The sequence below is a fragment of the Hipposideros armiger genome, unplaced genomic scaffold (assembly GCF_001890085.2).
Source record: "Hipposideros armiger isolate ML-2016 unplaced genomic scaffold, ASM189008v1 scaffold_1002, whole genome shotgun sequence".
Lineage (NCBI taxonomy): Eukaryota > Metazoa > Chordata > Mammalia > Chiroptera > Hipposideridae > Hipposideros > Hipposideros armiger.
In genome coordinates, this window is record NW_017732352.1 from 452,975 (window position 1) to 474,343 (window position 21,369).

Genomic DNA, 21,369 nt, shown 5'->3' on the forward strand with positions numbered 1-21,369 from the left:
TGTTCTGGAATGCCCATCCAAGCTATCATATTCCCCTTGATGTCCTGAATGTCATCAAAATGTCTTCCTTTCAATATTTCCTTGATCTTCGAGAAAAAAAAGAAGTCATTGGGGGCCAGATCAGGTGGGTAGGGAGGGTGCTCCAATAGTTATTGGTTTACTGGCTAAAAACTCCCTGACAGACAGTGCCACGTGAGCTGGTGCATTGTCGTGATACAAGAGCCATGAATTGTTGGCAAAAAGTTCAGGTTATCTAACTTTTTCACGCAGCCTTTTCAGCACTTCCAAATAGTAAACTTGGTTAACTACTTGTCCAGTTGGTACAAATTCATAATGAATAATCCCTGATATCAAAAAAAGGTTAGCAACATCATTGCCAACTTGTCAGACCTGGTGTGTGTGTGTGTGTGTCTCTCCTGGATACAAGTTCTTATCTGACATATTATTTGCAAATCTTTTCTCCCATTCTGTGGGTTAGTATACCTTTTTTCATCCTTTTATTTAACCTATGTCTTTAAGTAAATTTTTTTTAACATCTCAAACTTTTAAAACCTTTAAAAATTATTTTCAATGAGGGTTTCTTTTAATTGGTTAGTTTAATCCATTTATACCATTTTCCACATGATTGAGCACACTGGGTAACCGATCAGTACATTTTTCTCCATGGACATCTCCCTGTTGATATCTTTTGTTCTCTTGTTCCAATGTGGACTGAATACTGTAATCCTGCTGCAAAGCTGTTATCCTGCCACTATGCTAGGCTGGTGCTGATTTCTGGTTATCTCGTCTTCCTTGATTCAGTCCCTTATTTTTTGTGAGATACATCCTCTAGTACCTTTTAAAAAGCTGCATAAAAAGTAAAGCTTGAGGGCCAGCCGAGTGGCATGATGGTTAAGAACTGGCTTGGGATGCCAGAGGGCCCCGGTTCGGATCCCACATATGAGGGCCAGTGACACTGCCCTCTACAGCTAAGATGCTGAACAACAGCTCAACCTGGAGCTGGGCTGCCGTGAGTCGCCAGCAATGGCATAGGCTGCAGCCCCTGTGGCAGTGGGTTGCCATGGGCTACCGTGTGTAGCCAGCAGCCAGCGTGAGCGGCCAGCAGCCGCAGTGAGCGGCCATCCAGAAGCCGGCAAATGATCTGCCTCGCCTGGGAAGAGCGTAATGATGGTGCCAACTTGGACCAGTGAAGCAACGTCCTCCACAACTAGACTGAAGAACAAAACGACAGCAACTTTTCTGTTCCCCTTCCCCCAATTCCACAATAAAAATCTTTAAAAAAAAGTAAAGCTTGAAATCTTGCATGTATGAAAATGTTTTTAACTTCACACTTGAGGGCAGTTTGACATTATACGTGTAGATTGGAAAAGCAAGTACCTGAAATCCAAATCTTTTATTTTTGGTTCAGCCAATGAATTTGGTTAGCAATGAATACTCTGTGATAGATTTGGTCAGTTCAAATAAATTTGATTTCTTGAGTTTCAGAGAACAAGTAGGAAGGAAAGTTTCACAAAAATTTATTATAATCTATTGGCGTCATGAGTTTTGGAGAGCATAAGTTCAGATAGCAGGAATTTCTCCTCAGAACTTTGAAGGCATTGATCACCATTATGTCATCCAGATTTGCTAATGAGGAGTCTAATACAGGTGTTATTCTTATTCCTAAGTGGCTGTTTTTCCTCATCTCTTTGGAAACTTTTAAGATTTTTTCCTATTTTTTGTTCTGAAACTTCAGTACTATATCTTCACGTGTTTTTTTCATTCATTAATCTTAAAACTGTGTTAAACCTTTCTATTTAAAAGCTGAAGTTCTGGGGTTGGCTGAGTGGCTCAGTTGGTTAAGAGCTCGCTCAAGAGTTTGAGCTCTGAGCAACAGCGGTTTGAGTCCTGGCCCGAGCTGAGCAGCCGTTGAGCTGCCAACAGGTGGCAGGATGACTCAGCTAAAAAAAAAAAAAAGCTGAAGTTCTGGAATAGCTTCTTACATTATTTAATTTTTTTTTTTTTAGATTTTTTTATTGGGGAACTGGGGGGATGGGAACAGCGCTGGGGAATTGGGGGAAGGGGAACAGACAAGTTGCTGTCCTTTTGTTTTTCAATCTAGTTGTGGAGGACGTTGCTTCACTGGCCCAAGTTGGCACCATCATGACGCTCTTCCTGGGCGAGGCAGATCAGTCGCCAGCTTTCTGGACGGCCGCTCACTGTGGCTGCTGGCCGCTCACGCTGGCTGCTGGCTACATACGGTAGCCCATGGCAACCCACTGCCACAGGGGCTGCAGCCTACGCCGTCGCCAGTAACTCACAGCAGCCCAGCTCCAGGTCGAGCTGTTGTTCAGCATCTTAGCTGTAGAGGGCAGTGTCACTGGCCCTCATATGTGGGATCCGAACCGGGGCCCTCTGGAGTCCCAAGTCAGTTCTTAACCAATGCACCACTCGGCCGGCCCACATTATTTCATTTTAATAATCCCTCTGCACCCCCTTTAAAATTTTTTTCACTTTGTAAAACTGTTGGTCTAGTATTAGACCCCTATATTTATCTTCTGTGGTTTTATCTTTTCTCTTACTTTCTGTCTCTGAGGTCTACTTTCAGAGATATTTCTTCATTTGCATTTTCCAACTCTATAAATTACTTATGAATTTTAAGTATTTTTAAAAGCTGTCATTCTGATATTCCCATTTCCTGTTGTTTTGTAAGTGCAATTTCTCCAAGTCTGTTTTTTTTTAAAGATTTTTATTGGGGAGTTGGGGGGATGGGAACAGTGCTGGGGAATTGGGGAAGGGGAACAGAAAAGTTGCTGTCGTTTTGTTCTTCAGTCTAGTTGTGGAGGACGTTGCTTCACCGGCCCAAGTTGGTACCATCATTGCGCTCTTCCCGGGCGAGGCAGATCAGTTGCCGGCTTCTGGACGGCTGCTCACGCTGGCTGCTGGCTACACACGGTAACCCATGGCAACCCACTGCCACAGGGGCTGCAGCCTATGCTGTCGCCGGCAACTCACGGCAGTCCAGCTCCAGGCTGAGCTGTTGTTCAGCATCTTAGCTGTAGAGGGCAGTGTCACTGGCCCTCATATGTGGGATTTGAACTGGGGCCCTCTGGCGTCCCAAGCCAGTTCTTAACCTCACACCACTCGGCTGGCCCTCCAAGTCTGTTTAACCAGCTTTTCCCACTTATAACATAGTCAGCAATGTCTCAAGTCCTAAATATCTTTTTTTTTTTTAAGATTTTATTGGGGAATTGAGGGAGGGGAACAGCGTTGGGGAATCGGGGAAGGGGAACAGACAAGTTGCTGTCCTTTTGTTCTTCAGTCTAATTGTGGAGGACATCGCTTCACTGACCCATATTGGTATTATCATTGTGCTCTTCCCAGGTGAGGCAGTCACTCGCTGGCCATTGGACGACCGCTCACCACGGCTCATGGCAGCTCTTGAAAGCACACTCAGCTGCCAGCCAGTCCCACTGCAGCCTACGACTCATGGCAGCCCAGCTCCAGGTTGAGCTGTTGTTTACCATCCTAGCTGTAGAGGGCACAGCGTCACTGGCCCTCATGTGGGATCCGAACCAGGGCCCTGGTGCTCAAAGATGGCATCCCAAGCCAACTCTTAACCAACGTGGCCTTAGGCAGGCCCCCTAAATATCTTGAAAACATGATTTCTCATTTTTACATAGTGCTCTGTGAAAAAGTCTAAATGTACAAAAGATTTTAAGCAGCATGAGACATTATCAAATCTGTTTTCGATGTGAAGCCTAGAAGTGATGTGAATAATGAATTTGGAGATTAGAGACAGGGTCTGTAATCTAGGTGAGAAATGATGAAAGTCTTATCTAAGGCAGTAGTAGTGAAGGTGAAAGGGCAGCTGACAGATTTTAGGAGGTGGAACGGCATAAGACTTGGTGATTGACTAGTGAGGAGAAAAGGGAAAACTCCAGAATTACCTTCAGGTTTATGGTGTGGGCAACAGCAAGGATAGTTGAATTTCTCAAAACAAGAGTTATAAGTTTTGAATATGTTTAACAGTGACTTACCTATTGTTTAGTCTCAAGTGAGTTAAGCTAGATCGTAGCCTAAATGTAAGCTGCATTGCTCTATTGAAAATTAAAAATTTCCCCCAGTATTACAGTCTCACAGCTAAGTCATTAACATTTAAGGAGAAATGTAAGGGCTTCTAAAATAACATCTGTGTTTTTCATGGCAATATTTCTAATAGAGAAGATAAAAATATTTTATAAATATATTTTATAAATCTTTACTATAAAAATAATTTTTATTTTTAATTAAGCATAAGAAAACAAACCTTTAGAGAAATTAACTTTTTAATTAACATTCTTTGGAGAAATGTTTAAAAGGAATAAAAAATAACAGTAAATAAAAATTCAAGTTTAAGATTATGGATGAAAATACTATGGAAGAAAATTTTATCAAAAATATTAGGGTATTTTGAAATAAAAACAGTCATTCTGCTATCATAAATACTTTCATTTTTGTATATTCACTTTGAGTCTCAAAATGATTTATTTTTTTAAATTATTTTCCAATTATGTTTACATATAATACTAGTTTCAGGTGTACAACACAGTGATTAGACATTTATATACCTTATGAAGTGATCACCCTGGTAAGTCTAGTATCCATCTGACACAATACTCAAAATGAATTTTGCAAGATAAATTTCCTTTTCATCGGTGAAACATCTGTTTACAGTTTAACCAACAGTATTAGATACAAATATATACTAAACATACTTTTATTAGATTCAAATAATTTTATTTCAAAAAAGCTTAACTCTATTTAAACTCATAATATTTATATTTAAATATCCAATGTAATCTATGTGTATTAAGTAAGTAGGAGCTCCTTAAATGAACAAAACAGTCTCCTTTGGTTTTATAAGTAATAAAGATTATTTAAAATGTAAAAAAATTGAGCTAAAAAAACAGTCCAAAACACCTGTTTTTCTTTTTAAGTCACACATCTACTTCTAAAAAGTCTTTATCAAAGCTATTTCTTCAAACTCATCATTTACTAACTCAACAGATGGGTTTTTAAAATGAGTAATGTAATTTTGTTTTCAACTCACTGATTATATACTCAACTGGTAGCTTTAAAAAAATTTTTTTTAGAATACGTGAAGACCTGAAATAAACCATTCTCAACATTTTTCCAGGGCTGTTTGCTAACTGGCTTGTTTTTACATATGAGCTTTACACATATCTTTCACAGATAGTACACAAAAATAATGATTTACAGCTATAAAACCTATCAAGTACACCCCCAATGTAACATCACTGCTTTTTCCTTCTCTTGTAAGAATCACTACTGTGAACTCGAACTCGCTGATACACAGAGGATGCTATTTTCATGCTGTCTTTCTTTGTAAATGTCTTCTCTATCGCTCCAGGTTTCCAAAATAACAACTGTGCATCTTCTCCTCCAGTTAGCAAAGAATTATCCTGCATATTCCAACAGAAAGAACGGACAGTAGCAGCATGCCCTCCCTGAAGGCTGGTCACATGGATCAATCCTGATGTAGTACAGCTCATTAAGTGAATCATTCCTGTGTTTGCTCCTCCAACAACAAACAATTTGTCCATTTTTTCATGATATAGGCCACCAATCAGATAGTCCAAAATACCTCCTTTCACATTAACTACTTCTCTGACATCCTGGATGTTCAAACGTGTAATTGGTTCATCAGTATCCAGATGATTAAGATCCCACCAACAAAATCCTTCATCATGTGTCATGCAGTATATCTGTTTATAATCTTTCCCAGACCACCCGATACAGCTTACTGATGAAACTGAGTTGCAAGTTGTAACCAGCGCATCCTCTTCATTATCAGCACTAATATCAAATACATTTACCAGGCCATCAGTTGAACCCGAGACTACCATGTTGGGATTGCTGGGATGGAAACATACTTGAGTGACGTCATCACTATGTGTCTCTGAATAGGTACCAAGTGGATCTTTAGTAGTAGACAAATCCTGAGAATTAATTCTTGCATCCCAAAATACCAACAATGCATCATCTTCAACTTTTTCTGTACCAGCACAAATGACGTGATCATTACAGCTTACATCAAAACTGATAAAAATATTGGAAGGGTAACCCTTGAACAGCTGGACCGGCTTGTCACTGGCTAATCGAGCATCCCAACATTTTACAGTGCCATCCGTACATGATGAATATACACAGTCACGAGAATGTGCAAATTTGACTCCATGGAGAAGTCCAGGATATCCACTAAATTCTCGTAGTACATTTAACCTTTCTTTATCATATATTCTGATGGATTCATTAGAACATAAAGCAGCAACCAAACTTTCTTTCTCTGCTTGTACAGTCTTTGATGTGTCTATGCCAAGCAGATAAGTAGGCTCCTGAGTTCCTGAGGAACGTTTAACAATGTTCAGATTAGCAAATTGTTCCTCAATCTTCTCCATATCAGGAGTGGCATCCAAGGATAGTAAAAATCTGTAATAAAAACACAAAAATTAAATCCAAAATTTCTCTAAAATTATAATTAAGAACAGTTCCTTCTGAGGGCTGGCATAAAAACAGAAATAAAATCTATTCTAATATTTTAATCATCTCCCTACCATGATGTAACTAAAACTCAGTTGCCTCCTTCTAATTCACTTTTTTTTTTTTAAGATTTTTATTGGGGAATTGGGGAATGGGGAACAGACAAGTTGCTGTCCTTTTGTTCTTCAGTCTAGTTGTGAAGGACGTTGCTTCACTGGCCCAAGTTGGCACCATCATTGCACTCTTCCCAGGCGAGGCAAATCAGTCGCCGGCTTCTGGATGGCCGCTCACAGCGGCTGCTGGCCGCTCACGCTGCTGGCCGCTCACGCTGGCTGCCGGCCACACACAGTAGCCCATGGCAGCCCACTGCAGCAGGGGCTGCAGCCTACGCTGTCGCCGGTGACTCAAGGCAGTCCAACTCCAGGTTGAGCTGTTGTTTAGCATCTTAGCTGTAGAAGGCAGTGTCCCTCATATGTGGGATCCGAACCGGGGCCCTCTGGCATCCCAAGCCAGTTCTTAACCATCGCGCCACTTGGCCGGCCCTCTAATTCGCTCTTGAATACCAAATTTACCATATACACTTTATGCCAGTAAGAAATTTAAAAACATGTATACACACTGCTGAGTAACTGTTTTTAGCTCAAACCCGATTGGTCCTTACAGTCCACAGCATTGGTCAGGATCTCCACTTTGGAGTCACCTTCTCCTGGTCCCAGCTGCCTTATACAACTTTAGAATATAAACATAGATGTGCAGGCAGAAAAGTGGTTTCCGCAAAAATGTGCATGTTTTAATCCCTGGAACCTGTGAATATGTTTGGTTACATGGCAAAGTGAAATTGAGGTTGCAGTTGGAATTAAGGTTGCTAACCAGCTGACCTTAAAAAAAGGGAGATTATTCTGGAGTATCTTGGTGGGTCCAATATAATCACGAGTGTCTTTAAAACTAGAAGATAAGAGTCAGAGGGAGATGTTACTATGGAAGTAAGGCACAGAGAGATACATTGCTGGTTTAGGCAAAGGGGGTCAGTAAGTAGGTGGCCACTAGAAACTGGAAAAGCAAGGAAACATCTTCCTTTAGTGCTTCCAGGTGGAAATGCAGCCCTCAGGATTTGTGTACTGCTAAAGACCCACTTGGTGCAAACTCAAGAGACACAGTGATGGTATCACTCAAGCATGTTTTATACTTCTGACCTCCAGAACTGTAAGATAATAAATAAATGTGCTGTGGGCCGGCCGAGTGGCTCAGTTGGCTAAGAGCTCGCTCAAGAGTTTGAGCTCTGAGCAACAGCGGTTCAAGTCCAGCCCGAGCTGAGCAGCCGCTGAGCTGCCATCAGGTAGTCTGTTTATCTTACCACTATTCACAACCATTGTTCACTTCCATGCAATATCAACAATGAAAAAAAAAAAAAAAAAAAAACAAGAAAAAAAAATAAATAAATGTGCTGTTTCTAGGCACCAAGTTTGTAGTACTTTGTACAGCAGCAATAGGAAACTACTACAACAGAGGTTCCCAGTATGGAATTCTGGAGAAGTGCTTCTCAGGCTGGCTGGTGAATGGTGGAGCTGGAACAAACCTAGGCCTCTGGTTTAGGGATTGTGCTCTTAACCACCACACTAGATCACCTCTCAATGGTAGGTTGTATGTATAATAAGTTCCAGGCCAGAAAAATATGCATGCCTAGTGACTTGACCACAGATTTTCCTATCTTGCTTTCACCCCTGAATATTCTAGCCTACCTCACAAATTCACATTTTCATGGTTAACATGAAGTGCTTTTTTTTCTGTTGCTATAGTGGTAAGATTTTTAAGTGTATGTCTTTTCAACTTTAAAAGGAGAAATGAGTGCAAACTCAAGAATTGTTTAAAGGATTAACTGAAATAATGTGTTCAGTACAATGTCTGGTATATCATAATACATATTCAACAGATGTTATATAAAAATTACTAGTATTACCATGACCAACAGCACTCACACCATATGGGGGAGGATTTATAGCTATCAGAGTGGCTCCAAACAGCACAATTAAACCAAAAGGCAAAAAGTATTCAAAAGTTGGATTTGAATTCAAAACAGAAATAAGCATCCTCTCCAACTTTTACTCTGAGTATTTAAAAACTTACACACTTTATTTTGATGAACTATTTGAAAGTTAATTGAAGACAAAATATCGCTTCATTCCTAAATGCTCTAGCACAGGGCACCTCCCCAATCTTTTGTTTTTATGACCGAGTTTTTTGAAAAGTCCAAGCCAGTTGTCTCATAAAATGCCCCATGTTCTGGATTTTTCTAATTGCTTCCTCATGATTAGATTCGAATTTAACATTTTGGGGAAGGATACTATTTAGGTGAGGCTGAGTGTTTCTTACTGCATCACATCAAGGAGGCACATGATACCAGGTTTGATCCCTTGCTTAAGGCTACCAGATCTCTCCATTTTAAATGTATATTCCTTCCTTTGTAGTTGGTAAGTAGTCATGGAGTCATATATTGAGACTATATGAATAACCTATCCTCCAACAACCTTTCATCCAAAGATTTTAGCATCCGTGAATTATCCTTGCCTGAATTAATGATTTGGGGATGTGCAAAATAGTCATTTCTAATGCTACCATTCTTTCTACCTTATCTGGCATTCTTCTATAAAGAATGTTTTCCTTTTTATCTTTGAATATCACTAAGAAATTATGACTTTTAAAAATTGTGTGTTATAATCCATTACATTGCAGTTCCTGTTGGTGCTCAAACTGTCCCTGACTTGGCCACTGAGAAACCCTTCAAGCCAGCTTTTCTGTCCTTTTGCTATGATCCCATTAATCTGTAAGCCCTACATGGAAAAACTATAAGACTAAGATAAGTCTGAAAATGGTGAGCTTCCTTCAATGTAAGTCTTCAGAGACTAAATGGCCTTTTATCACTTATGCTGTGGTGGTTAACTCTGAGGCACAACTATTGGTTTTCCAATCAGACAGACTAAAAAGGCCTTCTTTCCTTGAACATGTCATGCTTGCTTGTGCCTCAGAACTATAGCAACAGCTGTTTCTCTGCCTCGAATACTTTCTCTTTTTTTTTTTTTTTTTGGCGTGAGTCACTCCTTTCTGTTATTCAGGTCTCAGTATGTTACTTCCCAGAGAGACCCTTCCTGATTAATCAACCGAAAGTACCCATCACTCCCTATGATAATGCCTGTTTTATTAATTTAAAAATTAAAAATGCCTTATTATGAAATATTTCAAATGTATGAAGCATAGAAAAAAGTATAACAGTCACCCAAATACGTATTACCCAGATTTAACAGATGTTAACATTTTGTCACAGTTGCTTCAGCTTTTTATTTAAAGAAATGAAACATTACAGACTCAACTCCTATGATTAAAATTTTATTAAAATGGCATCATATTTATATGTATCTTTTTTTGCAATTTGCTCTTTTCAGTCAGTATTTTTTTAAAACCATACTTTACTGTTAAACTTATTACCTCTTTCTTGCTTATTTGCTATAAATCATTGTTGAATCAATAAATAATTGTTTCAACTTTCACTCATTAAGAGCAAAAAAATTCTAGGAGAAACAGAATAAACTTAAAAGTATGCTGCATGTGTGTGTCTGGAGGGGGACTCTTCTCATGGAAATTAGTTAAATAGTGGCATTCTTTAACAGTGCTTTAAATAAAGCATAAAAAGGAAATATAGAGATTTTTATTTCTGAAGAAAAATTATTTAACGTAATTTTTTACCACAAGCAATTCAAACATATCTTAAAATGTGCTTTTACTTAAGAGTGAAATGCCTATATACTCCAAGGAAGAAACCCTTTTTAAATACAGATAAAAACCACTCATTCCTGAAATCTTCAAAGTGTTAATGTATTATAAAAGAATCAATTCTTTGCTATTGCTTCATATTTGATGTTTGTATGTGAAAAATCAGACTGATGAGAATTTTAAACAATAAGAAAGTTTAACATGGCTTTTAAGCTAATAGTGATGTATAGGACTAAGACTATGGACTGCTACACCCAAGCGGGATAGTAGTGCTATATTCCTTCCCTCCATTATGTTGCCTGGAAGTCTGTTTCACTTGGAACAGTCCTGCAAGGCTTTAATTTAAAGGGTTCTGGTGACTGGTAAGGCAGGCAGAGTGGATGCCACAGCAAACTAATACTTCAAGACTGTAGCAATAGGAACGAACAATCGCAATAGTTGACCACGTGACAGTAAAGAAAGAAAACAAGAAAGATATCAGAGGTAAGGTAGATATATCCTATAATACTCTCAAGCTACAGAGAGCTTGTATTCTGCCATAGATTCAAACAGTAAAATAGTTTAATCGCTTATGGGGAAACAAGTAAACCTCTAGCTTGTGTTTAAACTCACTAATATTCAAGTGAATCATATTTGAAATATAACTTCCAAGGTTATATAGTTAATTCTTAATTTTACATATCAGTGAATCATTCCAAAATGATAAATACACTATTTTACTTCTATGTATAGTCCTTATCTGAGTTTTCTTTGCACGATCCACTTCCCAGCACTCAAGAGAGCCACAGGCTTTCTTTTCTTGTCACTGCACTCTCATGGGGTAACCTCATTCACAGTCACGCTGTCAAGTGCCACCTATATGCCAATGATCTCATTTCTCTATTTACCAATCCATATTTCCAACTGTCTACTAGCCATTTCTCCATGAATGTGTCCCCCCTACACCCCAAAATAAAACTAGTTATTTATGCTTCCCCTCCAAGACTTCCCCTTAAAACTAATAACATAAGCTTCTCAATTTTCTCCATTTTGCTCAGTGGTATTGGCACCACGACAAACCCTGATCTATCCAGTTATCTAAGCCAAAATCTCTGGGCAATAGCAGACATTCCTACTATCAATTTCCAAATCCTACTTTTGGGCTACAGGCTACTTAGCGCAGTATTAGGTTAAGTCTGTTTCTGTAGATCAAAACAATATTGACAACTTCCCATGGTTCAACCTAACAAAAACATATGAGAACAAATAAGATTAACCATAATTTTTATCTTTTCTGTTTGTTTCTGTCAGATGCATCAAAGGCAGCTTAGTTAGCATTCTAGATCTCAACAGTGTAGTAAAAGCTGAGGACGTGGAGTGAGCCTTATATCAATACATACATACACACACACACACACACATGCACAAATGAAAAAGGGTAGAAAAAAAGAGGGACAGAAAAGAGCACTAAAGCAAAGAGTAGAGAGGAGGAGAGGAATGAAGGTAATACAAAAGAGAAAAGAGAAAGGGACAGATAAAACAACCAAGGAGTTACTGCCACTACCTCCTTCATCATATGTGGGTGAAACACTGCAGTTCTTACTTTCCCAACACCAAGGAGTGAGACAAGGAGGTCCAGATAAAGGAAGTTCAGTAAAGTCTAATGCTATGATAGTCTACTTGACTAAAAAGAATCTTCATTTAAGAAAAATTTATTGTCCTTGAAATGTAGCAAGCAATCATAACCAATTTAAATATGGACCTAACTGTTCTGAGAATGGAGGCAGAACAATTACTAATGTTTCATCTTGACCCACTGAGTGCAGATCAGGAAATAGCAGAACCCCAAGCAGTGCCCTGGCATAGAGCCACAAATGCTGCTGTGGTTCTTCCTGGGATACAGAATTCTCATGTCTGAATATAATGCAGTAGGTGGAAGATGTTTAGAAAGCCACCCCTAAACAAACACCTTAGGGTAAGCTTCAAGGAGGTGAAAATATTAAAGTCTTGGGAATTACTGACTAATCTCTTATCTGAATTAACTGTCCTTAGATAATTAAGAGTTGATTACTCATTAACAAATCCCTAAACATAAGTATGAATTCATTCTTCTTGTGGCTTTTGCCTTAATAAGATTTAAGTTATTTTTAATCAATCAAAATGTTATTTCATTTTATTTCCTATTAAAGTAAACCCAGTAAAATGTTCTTTCTGCAGATAAAGTACATCCTAAACAACTTTAGCTGCAACTAGGTATTGCTCTTATTCCTGAATTAGCTGAGTTTGAATATGAAATCTGAAGGGCATTCTAGCTTAAATAATTCCACAATGGATGAAGTAGCTGTTTCCCCATTTAAACAAGGGACAAAAAGTATTAAAAGAAAATAACATAGGTTTATACCTATTTAGAAACTATTGATTACAAAAGGCACTATACTAAATCTACATATTATTTCATATAAAATCAGAAATGACCAAAAAAACAAAAAAGAGAAACAAGTAAAATCAGAAATGAACAGTAACCTTAGAAATAGGTGTATTTTTATCTTTCAAGTATGAATGTTCATCATACTTGAAAGATCTGACAGCATAAGCATCATATACTATTATATTTTTTAACTACTGAAGAGTAATAATTGTATTTGAAGTTTATGTTGGATAAAGGACTAGCTTTATTTTGAGACAATTTATTAGACTTGGGTCAAAAAACCTAATTCCCTACAGTTAAAACTTAATATTGCCCATTGAATATAAGGAACGACTACTATGATTCTGGAATGCAGAGGTCCAGCAAATACCCCAAATGTAGACAATGAGAAGAGTCATTCAGGAATGCGCTCTATTAACTTCCCAATCCATACTTATAATTCAACTACAATAATGCTACATCTATCAAATTGGGCTAGGATAATTGAGCCTCACAGAAGAAAATAAACATAATTAGAGTTAAATAAATGCTAGGCTATATGCTAGAAACTTACATCTAATGTTTTTATCCTAATCATTTAGCCCTATTAGATAGGTGTTATTATCCCCATTTTACAGAGGAAATGGAAGCTCAGAGACTGAGTAACTTGTCAGTGCTCCCATAGCTACTCAGGGGAAGATACAGGGGGAGTCTGGTCTGACACTCCAGTTGTAACTTCAGAACCTGTGAACCTGTGTTCATTCCAATGCCACCCTATTGCTCTTCTACGTAAGTACTGGAGTATTAGTGTCAACTTTAATTAAGGAATATGCCTATTAGAAGAGGAATTACATGTTAAGTCTACATATAAGCAGAGGAGAAAGAAAGGGAGCAGGGTGATTGAAAAGACACAAACCAACCTCAAAAAATGTTACTGTAAGCAACCATTTAGTTACTCTTTGTTTTCTTGGGTCCCATTTTTCTTTAAAAAACTTTTTTTAATTATGGAATTTGTATGGAGTAGAGAATAGTAAAAGAAACCCCATGTACCCATCATCTAGCATGAACAATTACATTCCTCAAGTTATTATTAGGGTCAGAGGGATCAGTTATACATCACATTTTATTTGAAAGGCAATTAAGAAACTCTAGTGGACAGTATTATTGAACCTCTCCAACTCATTCCCCTCTACCCCTTCCAGTGGCATCAACATGATTTCAGGGCTTGACCCCAGCTCCTAGGGCAGATCCTGATTAGCCTAAACCAATCACAGTAATTCCATCCCTCGTAACCAGTAATTTGGTTCTGAAACCTTACATTTTTGCTAATCCATGCATGTATTCCCCTCCCAACTACAATTTGTTCAGACATGGAACACTAATTCTAAAGTGGACCCAATCCAACTGATGGGAAGAACGTTTATTCCATGTTTATGAGAATCCACATTTTCTGACTATTTAAGTCAGTTTGCAGCAGAGTTAATGCAGCCAGAACCACCCTAACTAATTAGAGATAATCAAATAAAGTCTTGGGTATATCATCAAGTACTGACTAAATGTAAGAGGCTTCTACAAAGAAAGATTTAGGGAACATACTTCAAAAAGTCAAATTTCTTTCATATTAAAGAGGGACTTTCATCTTTTTTTCCCTTTAGAAATTCTATTCTCTCAACCTCCCCACCTTTTTAGTTGTTTTTGTTCCTACATAAAAGGGGAAAATAGTACACACAAGTAAATTCTTAGAACACTCTATAAAAACCTATGCTCAGTATTAATTGTAGGAGTCCCTGATTCGAAAGACACCAACAAAATTTTTTTAAAAATCACTGAAATGATACAATATTTAAAAACAATATAAAAGTGGGCCAGCCGAGTGGCGCGTTGGTTAAGAGCTGGCTTGGGATGCCAGAGGGCCCCGGTTCGGATCCCACATATGAGGGCCAGTGACACTGCCCTCTACAGCTAAGATGCCGAACAACAGCTCAACCTGGAACTGGGCAGCCATGAGTCGCCGGCTACTGGGTAGGCTGCAGCCCCTGCTGCAGTGGGTTGCCATGGGCTACCATGTGTAGCCAGCAGCCAGCGTGAGCGACCAGCAGCCGCTGTGAGCAGCCGTCCAAAAGCCGGCAACTGATCTGCCTTGCCTGGGAAGAGCACAATGATGGTGCCAACTTGGGCCAGTGAAGCAACGTCCTCCACAACTAGACTGAAGAACAAAAGGATAGCAACTTGTCTGTTCCCCTTCCCCCAATTCCCCAGTAAAAATCTTTAAAAAAAAAAAATCTTAAAAAGAAAAAACCAATATAAAAGTCCATCTGGTGAGTGTATTTATATTTTAAGAATGTATTTATATTTTTTAATATCTAAAAAAAATCACATGGTTCAAAATTCAAAAAACTTCCAAAACTAATGTCTTAGACATTTCTATCCTTAAGTTCCTTTACTCTTATCGGAGGCAACAAATACCATCAGTTTCTTATGAATTCTTTCTGAGTTGTCAATTTGGAAATAATGTAGTTAAGTATTTTCAGCTTATCAAAAAACTGTCCATGTGGTACAATAAAAAAAAGCAATAGATTTAAGAATCAAACATCCCAATTCCAAACCCTTGTTCTACCACAAACTAGCCAAGTTATTATTGTACAAATTACCTAACCTCTATAAGCCTCAGTTTCCTCATCTTTAAAATGGGAATAAAAACTGACACAAAACTGAGTACTTATTATGGCTAAGTGCTGTGCAAAATGCTAGCGATGGGGGAGGAGGGAACGGTGGTAAAGTACTTGCTGTCTTCAAGAAGTTGGGAGATAGACCAGTAAACAATTATAATATAGGGTGATAGGTACAAGTACAGAGGTAAACACAGTATAATACAGGAATACAGAAGTATGTAGAAGGCACAATTCTAGGCATAAAGAAAATAAGCAATAAATATTATAATTTCATTTCTTTGTAATGAATTTTCATTCAATTTGCCTAATTCATTTAATTTCATTTTATATTCACTTTTGTTTTAAAAGATTTTATTGGGGAATTGGGGGAGGGGTTCACATTTTTAAAACTACAATTCTAACTTTTTTAAAAAAAGAAACACCTATTTATTTTAAAAAGTCAGTCTGTTACTTTTATATTAAAACTATTTTAAAAAAATGAATCAACATGAAAAATTTCATGAACACAAATAACTCTCAAACCTGAATAAAGTATTGACGTATCAAATTCAGTTGGTGCTTTTTAAGATTTTATTTTTCAAGAGCAATTCACTGCCTTAAGTTCTCAGTGAACTTCTCCAAGATTCTCATCTTTTAGTTAGCTACCAATCAGAAAGGCTTAAGAGCTAATCTATTAAAAATACCCTTTGAGCTCCTTGGACAAATGACTGGTTCTAGGTTATGAGCAAGGAAAATACAAGATGAGCCTAGAGCATAAAATAGTGCCAGAATGTAAAGAAATGTTAAAAAATAATAATAATAAGACACAGGAGCCAAGGTCTCCCACTGGTCATTCTAGACCAGTTTGAGCACAAATAACAATAACATTGAATTATAACCAAAAATAAAATAAATATCCTTGAGTCCATACTGATAAAAAAAAACTAATGACTAAATGGCCGCTCCGGTGGCTTAGTTGGTTAGAGCGCGAACTCTGAGCAACAGGGTCTCCGGTTCAATTCCCACATAGGCCAGTGAGCTGCATCCGAGCTGAGCTGCCAATGGGCGGCCGGGTGGTTCAGCTGGTGAGAGCGCGTGCTCTTTAACAATAAGGTTGCTGGTTCAACTCCCACAGGGGATGGTGGGCTGCGCCCCCTGCAACTAGACTAGAAACAGCGACTGGACTTGGAGCTGAGCTTGCGCCCTCCACAACTAAGACTGAAGGACAAAAACTTGACTTGGAGCTGATGGGTCCTGAAAAAACGTGATGTTCCCCTTCCCCGATTCCCCAATAAAATCTTTAAAAAAAAATAAAAATAACTAAATAAATAAGTAAATGAGAAAGAAGAGATATATCTTCCTTACAGAAGTATTCTAAGTAATATAAGCAGATACACCCCCTCCAGGAGGTGGAGCTTAATTCTCCTGCCTTTGAGTACCGGCTGGACTTAATTACTTGCTTCCAAAGAATAAAGTATGGAAAGAATAAAAGATAGTAACTTCAAGGAGAGAAACCTGGATATACCGCCTTAACCAACTGACCTATTATAGGTTAACATCAGTCATTTGGATGTCACTTGCCCCCTGACGTGACATGATGAAAAGATACTTCACTTCCCTGTTGTTCTTCCCCAAAATCCATAACCTCAGTCTAATCATGAGAAAACATCAGACAAACCCAAATTGAGGGACACCGTACAAACATTTTGCTAGTACTCTTCAAAAGTTTTAAGGTCGTGAAAAACAGGAAAGTCTGAGAGACTCACGGACTCGGGGAGACAGACTAAGAAGATGTGATGACTAAATGAATCTCTTTGATTAGATTCTTTACCAGAAAAAGAATATTGATGGAAACACTGGTGAAATCCAATAAACTCTGTAGTTTAGTTAATAATAGTATTGTACCAATGTTAATGTCTTAGTTTTGATGAATGCATCACAGTTATGTTAACATTAGGCAAGCTGGGTTAAGGGTATACAGAAATTCTGTACTATCTGCAATTTTTCATAAACATATCATTATTCCAAACTAAAATGTTGTTGTTAACACACCTTGATACATATCATGGATGTTTGGAGGTTCTAGATAGGAAAGAATTTCAGGTACTTATACACTAGAAATGTTCCTATGCCAAAAAACTCATTTTATGTATTTTCTGTTTATTAAATCTATGTTAAATGTAATGTTATTTAGAAAAAAAAATGTATAATACAGATGGTTCTCGTTCTAATAAACCCCAAAATTGAAAATACACCTAACCTGCTGAACATCATAGCTTAGCCTAGCCTACCTTAAATGTTCCCAGAACACTAACATTAGCCTACAGTTGCTCAAATCAAATCAAAGCCTATTTTATAATAAAGTGTTGAATATCTCATATAATTTATGTAATTATGGTTTAGTGCCTTCATGCTGGGCAATTAACTTGAGTTTCATCTCAAAAGTAATTGCTGCCTTCTTCTTCTCACCAGAAGCAAGAGACACAGATGGGCATTTTATAGACATGAAAACATGAAACACAATATCCAAAAACTGCTGGCAACACAGCACACTTGTAGAGTATCCGCTGTTTACCCTCCCTGACCAGCATCACTAGAGAGTACAGAGAGAGCATCATACCACATATTGCTAGCTCAGGAAAACATCAAAATCCAACATTTGAAGTAAGGTTTCTACTGAAGGTGTATCACTTTTGTACCATCGTAAAGTCGAAAATCTAAGTAAAACCACTGGAAGTCAGGGTCTGTCTGTACACTGTCCCACTTTAATAAAATTATTTGGCAGCGCCCTTCTAGTTGCTAGATGGGATGCTGCCCAGGTCATGAAATGCTAAGTAAAGCCAATTAGATAAAAAAAAAAAAATCCCATTCATGCATACTTCTGTTCATCCTGTCTGTATATATGCACAGAAAGGTCCCTGGAATAATGTTCATAAAATGTATTTCAAGTATCTGGTGTGTGTGGTATGTGTGTGGAGATGATACATTATCTTCTTTCTAAAACTTTTCTACATGGCTAAAAATTTTAATAATGATTATATAACCTCATAATAACCCCATGAGTACTATTATGTTCATTAAACTGATGAGAAAATCACAGCTAATATGCACTAAAGCTGGTTCTGAACTCAAGTATTCTTGTTCCACAGCCCATACTATTAACTCCTACACTATACTGCTGCCACAGTAAGCACATATACTGTTTAAAATTAGGGTGAGACTATGTTACCTGTATAAAACACACATATCATACTTATTTTTTTGAAACGGGAGGGTGTATTAGCAGAGCACTCAGCAGCAGCAGCTTCTAATGTCTAATGGCAACGTTGGTGGCAAAGCTGAAAAATCTAATGATAGCCAAAAAACCTCCATACTGGGCATTAAAGAAGTTTATTATTTATCAAGCATATCTAGTGTCAGCTTATCTGAAGCAAAACTACATAGATGAAACTTAGGAATCTGGTTATTATAATAATATTTCAGGGAAACGTGAAATAGGAGTAGTCGCTCATATGCGTTACCACAATGTCCGAGAGGAAACAATACCTGAGGATTAAAAGCATGCATTGCTTTAACTTCAGCAGAACATGCCTCAGAAAACATTCATGTCAAAAATATATAAATTTGTGTGTATGTTTTAAAATAACACAGGATTGAATAATGTAGTAAATATTTTTTAAGGGGTCAGATGGACTCATGTCTTGTTAGGGAGACCACTTCATAGACGGTATAGAGGCCTGACCACCGCACTGTATTTCTGAAGCTGATGTTGAATAATATTGTATGTCAACTATANNATATAGTCACGGGATGTGGAGTATAGGTGGGAATGGAGTCAATGGAATTGTAATAGATATGTATGATATTGTGGGGGGCAGCGTGTGGGGGGGTTGTCACTTTGTGAGGGGTGAAAAGGATAACTATTGATAACTAGTGCATTGTTTTGTACACTTGAAACTAATAAAAATAAATAAATAAAATAATACAGGATTGGCTTTTAAACAATTTGCCAAAGAACCATTTGTTTTAAATTGGGAAGAAGTGCTGAATATTTAGTGGAAAGTATGCTAAACTGATATCTGCTGTAACTCCAATGTAATTTTAAATATATTCATTAATGACTGAGACTTAATGCCTTTGTAAATTAAACCTGCTTAGTGAGTCCGAATATGCTATTCTTATTCACATGAATGTTCAAGACACTGGTTGCAGCAACATATGGCATCTCATGCATTAAATACACTAAAATTCTTAGGGAAAGCACAGTTTTTAAAGTTCAAGATCTGTTACCGAGGGAAAGGGGGAGGGGTGAGAGGGACGACACACACTTTTTCATGCAGTATGCGATTATCCTTCAGGTTCTAGATAAAACATTCAAAGTTATCTTTTTTAAAAAAAAAAAACATTTTTCTCAATAACATCCTGAGACGTCCATTTTCACAATTAAATCTTCCACCTAAGACCCAGCTTCTTTCAATAAGAACAACGTATCTGCCTTCGCCTTTCCAGAACAACCAGCTGGTTAACCAAACAGGGAGAAACTAAACTTCCCCAAGTCACCAGATGTCTTAATTTGGAACAGTAAGCAGCAATATGGAATAATCCAATTCCTGAACTGGTACTATATGTTTACTACTAATTCTTTTCCTAAGTCTGAATAGATGCTTTTAAAAATTATGCAAATACTCTCTTCAATAACTGCGAAAACAAAAGGGAGATAAAGAAAACCACAGCCTATAACTAAATGATATTAATAAAATTATGAAAGAAATAGCCCCTAGAATATTGTGTTATAGTTAGAAATTGATAAGCAATAACGACATTAAATCTATGCAAAAGTCCTAAAGAATTACCCTATTCAATAATTCAAAAACAATTCTTGAAGGGCTGACATAACAAGCCTAGAACACACTGGTTGAGCAAAGAACATAAGCAAAATCCCTGGCATCACGGAAGGAAGTGGGGGGACAGACAGGCATATAGACGAATAATTAATTTTAATAATGAAAAGTCAGTCATAGTGTTATAAAAAATAATATTGGGTACGACAAGAAAAATGAAGCTGGAAAGGCCTTTTAGATTCAGTGATTAAAGGAAAGCCTCTTCCATGAGGTGACATTTGAACCGAGACCAGAATGAAAAGCGGGAGCAAGGTATTGGGCTAGGAGGGCCATGAGCCTTCTGAGCACAGAAGCTGAATGGTTTTCAGGGCTGCGGTGGGGGAAATTGGGAGGGACTGCTACAGGCACAGCAAAACTATGCAAGCGAGTGAACGAGAGAGTGGCATTATTAAAGCATTGAAAGCAATGAAAAACCTGTCAACACAAAGCTCTGCACCCAGCAAAAATACTTTTCCAAAAACACGGTAACAAAAGACAATCAGATAAACAACAGCTGAGAAGAATCATTGCTAGCAGATCTGTAAAATTAGAAATGTTAAAGAAAGTTATTCAACAGTAGGAGTACTGAAAATCTGACTGAACACAAAGAAATAAAGAGCAATGGGATAAACATGAGGGTAAATATAAGACTTTTTTTTCTTTAAAAAATTTCCTTAAAAATAATTCACTGTCCAAAGCAACAAATAGGAACAACAACACATTGAGAAGTTATTAAAAGTAAAATACATGACAGCAATAATAAAAGGATGGGAGGGAGAAAATGGAAAGAAAATGTTGCAAGGTTCTTACAATATAGAATGGTATCATTTTATTTGAAGGGAGACTTTGACTAGTTAAAGAAGTATATTGTAAACCCTAGAGCCACCGCTAAAGGAATTCAAGAGATAAAATTAACACACCAATAGTAGAGACAAAATGTAACCATAAAAAACACTCGATGCAAAAGAAGGCAAGAAAAAGAGAAAAAAGAAACAAAGAACTGATGAAAAAAATAGTCCCATATGTTCATTTTTTCTTTTACTTCCGTAGCCCGCGGGGATGTATCAGTAAAAATATTGCTCCGGATGATGTCTGCAAATTTAGACCCTATACTTTCTTCTATGAGTTTTATGGTCTCAGGTCTTATATTTAAGTCTTTAATCCA

At 37.6% G+C, this 21,369-nt stretch overlaps 1 protein-coding gene across 8 annotated transcripts in view; it reads right to left on the reverse strand.

Annotated features, from left to right (window-relative positions):
- Nucleotides 1–4,935: 4,935 nt before the first annotated feature.
- Nucleotides 4,936–21,369, reverse strand: part of WDR89 (WD repeat domain 89) — a 37,210-nt gene continuing 20,776 nt past the window's right edge. For all 8 annotated transcript variants that reach the window (XM_019631484.1, XM_019631482.1, XM_019631481.1 and 5 more), the window contains one exon: nt 4,936–6,471. In XM_019631484.1, coding sequence (XP_019487029.1) covers nt 5,277–6,440 — 1,164 coding nt within the window. In that variant the 5' untranslated portion in view covers nt 6,441–6,471 and the 3' untranslated portion in view covers nt 4,936–5,276. The remainder of the gene's footprint in view (nt 6,472–21,369) is intronic.